General features: G+C 38.3%; 1 protein-coding gene across 1 annotated transcript; it reads right to left on the bottom strand.

Annotated features, from left to right (window-relative positions):
• Window positions 1-491: 491 nt before the first annotated feature.
• LOC116319518 (transcription factor hamlet-like) lies at window positions 492-6776 on the bottom strand. Its single transcript, XM_031738883.2, has 4 exons — window positions 6418-6776; window positions 6195-6288; window positions 4227-4398; window positions 492-4004 (listed from the first exon to the last, which is right to left on the bottom strand). The coding sequence occupies exons 1-4, from the start codon at window positions 6599-6601 to the stop codon at window positions 2949-2951; spliced, it is 1506 nt and encodes a 501-aa protein (XP_031594743.1). The 5' UTR covers window positions 6602-6776; the 3' UTR covers window positions 492-2948.
• Between the last annotated feature and the right edge of the window lie 330 nt (window positions 6777-7106).

Genomic DNA, 7106 nt, shown 5'->3' with positions numbered 1-7106 from the left:
AATGCAGCTGAACCTAACGACCCAGAAGTTGATTACATAAAGGCTTTATAACCGCAATGTTAACTGAAAACATCTGTATGGCCAAATAGGACTTTTACTATGTAAACTGTGGTTGGCAGGTTGGATTATAAAGCAATGGGGTCCTCTTTTTACTTCACATCCATGCAGCAGTTAAAGCAAAAATCCTCCTTGGAAAATTCAGCTGCATAGCAAGAAAAGCTCCAAGCAATGAAAACTAGTACACACCTTATTGTTGCTGTACTGCAGGGTTTTTCTGTGCAGTCAGCTCACAGAACAAGCAGGTGGTTTTAATGCAGTGTGACACACTGACAGGAAGACTGTCCAAGAAAGTTAGACAGACATTTTTGGGTCATTTTAACAATCCCTCTAGACCCACCATCAGGACAGACTACTTGGTCTGACAACCTTGAACTTTCCTTCAAAACTGTTACAACTCTGTGAAATCTACGCATTAAGAAAAGTCCAAAAAATATAATACAGTAATTTAATTTTATTACATTATGTAAAGAGCATACTTCACTTCATACAGCTTATTTTTTTCTCTTGTTCCTGTGTCCATGTGAGAGCAAGTCTAATGGGCATGCAGTAGACAGCTACAAATCACCAGCTGACAAACAGCTTTAGCTATTTTAACAGATAATGCTATTCCAAGAATGTTTTATTTGGAAATGTATCAATTGTAAAGAAAATCTTAACAGACAGTAAGGTGAACACAGTGAAATGCAGAATGTTTCAGGTTGTAATGGGTAGAGAACTAGTGTACTGCTTGTTACAGCTATAGCAGGTTAGGTGCTTCTTGGTGTGGGGGAAATGGGTACATGGTAGTTCAATCTTTCCATTTGTCCATGTTTTCTGCCATTTCTACATTTGAGTACATATACATACAGGTCAGCTGAAGGAGAACAAAACAAACAAACAAAAATAAAATAAAACGTAACCTCTCCAAAGTTGTTGTTTTTTACAAATGGGAAATCAAAACTCCATGTTGTGTGCAAACATTGCAAATATCATAGATTGCATATAAAAGATGGTCATAGCTTACAAGTCAGAAAAGCGAAGCCGAAGGTGCCTTAATCCATATAAGAGACCACGAAATGTCAATTAAATTCAGCAACTTGTAGAAACAGCAGGTGACATAACCCCGAACGATGGAACGTGGGCACGTTTGGAGTTAAGCATGGGATCAAAACATACTGTTAATTGATATAAGATTTTCATGAATACATTAAAAGGATCCACTACACAACTGCAGTGTGGAAGATCCACTAGTGACTAAAAGCCAGCTAAAAAGTGACGTGGGTTGACCACATTGGGTTTTATGTAACCAATATGATCGTGAGGAAAAATGACCCTTTATGACCTATGACTGCAGTAAACATTTTCCCAATTAGTCTCAGTTGCTAGCTACAGCCCCCATTCAAGCCAAAAAAAGCAAGATAAAGGGTATCCAGTACAGTGAGCTGGCCTTGCAATTAACAAAAACATGGTGCATCCCTTAGTATCTCTCAGTTTTACCTCTACACACACTTGTGAAGTCCAGTTTCAAAAAGCTAAAATGGCAACAACAAAAAACACAGAGTTTAAAAAAAAAATGGAGCTTAGCAATCAATGGATGACATCCCTGTGACTATGTACATCTTTTATATACAGTCTCTAAACTACACTTAATTGATTGTAGTTAATGGAGGACTGTTGGTACTGTTAATTCTACTCACAGATGATTTTAGTGTTCACTTTAAAAATTCGACAAACGCTTGATGGAGGCATTTTTAAGCTGGCAGTTGTTTACTCTAACCATAAACAGTATTTATTAGGAAACAAACAGCACTGGTGTCACAGTCAGATCCACTTCTCATATACAGATTAAAAAACAAAAAAACAAAAAAACAAAGAGGACAACTTAAAAAAAAACGCACAAAATGTAACAAATGGTTGATGTAACTGTAGCTATATCATACATACGTTGTTGATCATATACACTGCATATGATCAACAACATAAAAACCACCTGATATCTGACAAAATGACTGTAATCCCTCAGGGCATGCATACTGGACCCTCTGGATTTGTCCTCTTCGGCATGTGGCTAGGAGCAACAGCTGTCTTCTGCTGTAGTGGCCTCTGTGGATCAGCGGTTTTTCTGGATTGAGATCTGAGAGTTTAGAGGTCCTGTCAACACCTTGGACTCTTTGTCATGCTCTTCAAGCCTTTCCATTTGTAGGCGTGTGTTGCGCGTAAAAGTAACACCCACACGAATTCCTGGGAGCTCAAGGTTTGCCAGCAGAACCAACCGCTGTAATAGTGCAATCAAGGTTATTCATGGTTTCAAGGTTACGGCTGATCGGTTTATATATGTAATATAAAGCTGCAACCGCTATCTGTTTCCAGTTAGCTGAGGCAGATGTGAAAACTGAATTGTGTGGCAATTGTTATTAGAGAAGCTTGATCATATTATTGATGCCGTTTGTAGCACACGGTGCATTTTTCCACAGACTAAAGTGATTATTACGGCACAAATTGCCAAGTACAGAATACAGCCTGAAGCCCAAATCCCACCTGGTGCGGTTTTACAACACAGGTCAGTTATCTTTACATACATAACAGTATTACTTATCAAACAGTAGTGAAAAAAACAATTGCACCTCATCACTGATTAAGAAGTGAAAGATTTTAACTACAAAACTAAAAAAAAATATATCAGCATTACAGTAATTACAAATATATCAGTGTGCTAAGAGAGGCAAAATTAGTGCAAGTACAAGCCAAATACTACAGGCTTAATACTGAACACATCCTTGCTTTTGTTAAAAATGCCTTTTAACTCAAAGAACAGAAACACTAATAGGATAGGAGCACTAATGTTGAACATCTTAAGTAAGGCAAACAGGTCAGGTAAGTAAACAGGTCATTCTAATCCATTATTCAGATCAGAGCACAATCTCCAGGTCATAAGCTATTCTCTCCTTTTTTTCTGGCTGAGTGTGTTCTTCTGGCGAAATTATTGGTGCCTCACTTTGTTCCTTCTTCACCGGATTCTTAACCCTACACTTTTTCGGCTTGCTTAAAATATATTGATAATTTCTTTTAACCTCTAAGAAGGCTGAGGTGAGGTACTGAGGTGAAAAGATCTTCAGTGAAGATGGAAGTTCTGTATTTTGGGTGAAGAAGTCATGGTGAAATGAGGTACCCGGGTTTTCTGAGTGTCTCACTTCTGGATAGAGTCGACGAGGCACAGGACACGGTCTCAGCAACACAGGTAGGGGGATTTCTGGTAACCTACTAAATGTAGCCAGGGGTGGGGGCTTGGATAGAAATCCAGGATTTGGGGGTGTAGGAGCAGCAGTTGGAGCAGAAGTAGACAGTGGAGGTGTAACGGTCCTTGAGCTCTGAGTGTTGCCAGGTATTTCAGTCATCTGGCTTGGTTCCAGTTCATTTTCCGTCTCACTCCTAGAGGAACTGTCCTCAGGCTCAGACTCTGTTTTAAACTCTGTCTGCGGAAGGAATAAAATGTGGTTGTGACGCTGACAGAACAGCGTGCCACACCTGAGGCACTTCCTGCCATCTTTAACATGGAGCAGTTTATGACGCTTCAGTTGGTGAATTGTGGTGAAAGATCGATCACACATGTTGCACGGAAAGAGGGGCTCATCTCTGTGCACAGCATGGTGCTCATTGAAATCTGCCTGACTTATGAAGCTTTTTCCACAATTTTCACAGACAAAGGACCTTTGTTCTTCATGCAGCCGTTTGTGTTTTACCAGCTGTGGTATATCAGTGAAGGTCTGACTGCACAGTTCACACCGATAACCACCTTCTGATGCAACTAAAGGTTTCAGGAGCACAATTGGCCTTCTCTTATCTAGTTTTAGGGTGTCTGGTAGTCCTTTGAAGGATGGTGATGTCTTATTTAAGTTGATTGTTTGAGTCTGGATAATTTGGGTTTCTGCTTCAGTCTCAGACACTTTTGCCACCGTTTCTCCTTCCTGAAAAACATAAATACACAAACAGGAGCAAAAAATGTAAAAAACTAAAGAACTTATCATTATCTTTAGTAGAAGAAAATAAAAATACTTATGACAATCTTGCAACTCATGTCTTACAAAACAACTACAACAAACAAACAAACAAACAAAAAAAACGTAGCTATTTTGCATAATGTCCAAGTAGAAAAGAAAGATACAGAAAGAGCAAGTTGTGGCTGCTACCTTTGGCACTGAGGGGGTTGCTGGCGTCTGCATTTCTTCTGAAAGTTCACTTTCAGTTCCCGTCAAAACAGACGGCTCAGGATTCGCAGAAGACTCAGCTCGAAGTGGAGCTGCATTTTCCTCTCTTCTGCCTCTTGCCTTCCGGCGATGCCTTTTTCTACGACCATAAAACCTTAAAAAAAACACACCAAAAAACCACCCACAAACAAACATATGAAGTGACCTATAAAAGTGGGTCTCATATATACAGTACTTGTCAAAGTGTCAAAGAAAATGTGAGTATTAACACCTTGTTTTTGTCATACACTGTAAAGCTGCAAATATTGTCAACAGTTCAGGGTCTGTGACCCGACATGTACACGGAACACATACGAAGAGAGATAACTGTGCAGCTTGTTTACTGAATATTTATCACCCTTTCTGATTCATTACGAGTTACTGTGCCTTTTCTATTATGCAAACTGATACCAAGGGGCGACCTTTGTAACCCTGACCTGGGCTGGCTATAGCTATAGGCCAGAGTGGACCTGAATGTGCTTCTCGCCCACTCAGTGAAAATGAAAAGGGTTTTTTTATGCTTTTGATCAGTCAGAGAAGAAAAATAGAACAGAAAACACCAGTACTGTTTAAAATACCACAAGCTTCAAGACAACCCTCTCTCCTCGCACTGTTCAAACACACAGAGCTCAGAAGCAAAGAGACGTGACAACTATGAACCCAGAGCAAAGCACTGACTACAGCACACACATTAAATATCACACACCAAGTTAATATGTTGTTAATGTTATGTTTATAGTGATGGGCATTATAAAAACCTGTAACATCCTGCCATAAAGGCTTCATTTGTGTACATCTGCAACCTTCTATTAATTGAATGAACAGGTTCTTGTAGGGTTTTATCTGTTATAGTAGCTTTTATTTTTATGATTTCGCTCCACTGGTAAAAAGGAACCTATTATCATTTCCAATGTGATCTTGCATTGCATTTAATCTTGGACTAGAGTAGATTTGCATGATTTAGAATTCCAAACAGTCCTTATTTAGGCCTTGGTGCAGCCCACATGGACATGCCCATTGGGACATCACCCATAGGTTATTGTGCTCCTGTTGGGAAGCCTCAATCTGAGGACCATAATTTATATAATGAACATCACATTGTATGCATTCACTTGAAACTGATGATGACAATTAAAAGTATGTCCTCACCATGATTATTATAATTCACAAAGGTTCTTTCCATCTAAACTCATCATATGAAAACTTCTCAAATGACCACCACAGATTTTGCTGGGGAAAAAAAAATTCCAAGGGAAAAATACCATTCTTAAGAAAAATTGTGCAAACTTTTAAATCCCTACTTAAAACTTTGAAAATAAATAAGTAACATTTGAGAAACCAAAAACGGGACAGAAAACAATCACAAATTTTGGATATGAATTAATTTGGATTTGGTACATGGTGTAATACCTGGAGAATATTGCACTTAACTTTAAATTCAAGCTTTAATATCTGTAAAACTATTTTGACTGCTTTAAAGGGCAGTATGTGTCCTACAGATGAGGCGCTATAAATAAGATCAATCCAAGCCTCCAACTCTGCTGTTGGAACCTTCAAGCATCCATCATGTTATATGTTATATTCATTAAGCCATAGATGTTTAGCATAAAATTTTAAGGACCTAGTTAAATTAATTTTATATACTTTTAAAGAGGACACTCAAAACGATGAAGCTGGAAAACTATCAGAAAACACCCTTATCTTAATTAATTTTTAAGTGTTTTTTTAACTAATGACAATACAGACCAGAATAAATAAATTAACAAAAAAGTACATTAAAATTAAATTTAAAACATAACAAAAGTTAATTAAAAAATTTAAAAAAAAAATAATTAGAGAAACACAAAGCTATCTAACAACTCTGATCCTCACAAATTTTATCCTGACCCAACACTACTTTACATTTCTTACCATTTCACTTTTTTCTTGGGGCTTTGATTTTTTGGGGTGCAGGTAAAAACAGAAGGCACAAAGTCCGGCTTATCACGCTCCATAGATGCTTCTCCTATAAAACAAAAATAAAAATGAAAATATGTAGGAAACTTTGTGCTAAATGCGACAATTTTAATCAACAAACCGCTTGTTTCTGTTACAGTATGTCCACAGTGCTAGCATAGCTCCTATCTTAGCTCACCTGATATGAAATGAGCGCCACAAACGCGATCATTTTCCGTGAGTCTGGCAGTGCTGCCGTTCGCTTCTTGTATTGCTCGCAGCCACAAACGCCTCCGGTGGCCCCGAGACGGTATTTTGTAAAATTTCAATTTTTTGCTGCGGATATACCGCTTTTTACAACCAGACACGCAGCAAACTATCATTTTTGCTTTAAAACTGTTTGGTTTTTGTGGTTAGCACGGGTTACGGAAGTTATGAGAAACAACTAAAGTCAACTTCCGCTGCCAACAGGCGCGCGCAACTCTGTTGAGGACGTCACGGTGGCCGGGCAGTTTGTTTTACGTTAATTTTAGGTAAACATCAGATAACAATCACTACATTTTTCTGTTTTATTCTAATGTTTCGATCCAGCGTCGATTTTGGCAGACTGCTGACTAAAGGGAGAGTTTTACCGAGGCAGGGAGTACACCGCCAGCACGCAGTGAACTGGGGACCCCTGCTGTCCGCACTCAGATCTGTGAGCCTGATTAGCCCGTGACCTGAAATGGTTCCTCGAAATTAAATAAAATTTAATCGGAAATTAAATTGAAAAAAAGTGACTTTACCCGGTTACTAGAAAATTTCTATAAAAATAATTCGTCTATAATTTTGAATATATGTGACTCGGTCTTATTTATTATGTTCTACTAATGTAGGATAAAGAAATGT

This window comes from Oreochromis aureus, linkage group 20, assembly GCF_013358895.1.
Source record: "Oreochromis aureus strain Israel breed Guangdong linkage group 20, ZZ_aureus, whole genome shotgun sequence".
Classification (NCBI taxonomy): domain Eukaryota; kingdom Metazoa; phylum Chordata; class Actinopteri; order Cichliformes; family Cichlidae; genus Oreochromis; species Oreochromis aureus.
This window is presented reverse-complemented; position numbering and strand designations above follow the sequence as displayed.

Bases quoted from the DNA above. Each gene is read 5' to 3' on its own strand.
- LOC116319518 (XM_031738883.2), bottom strand. From the start codon at position 6,601: ATGATAGTTTGCTGCGTGTCTGGTTGTAAAAAGCGGTATATCCGCAGC. The intron at 6,289-6,417 runs GTGAGCTAAGAT...TTTGTTTTATAG, and splicing joins TGGCGCTCATTTCATATCAG to GAGAAGCATCTATGGAGCGT. The intron at 4,399-6,194 runs GTAAGAAATGTA...GTTTTTTTTAAG, and splicing joins CCCAAGAAAAAAGTGAAATG to GTTTTATGGTCGTAGAAAAA.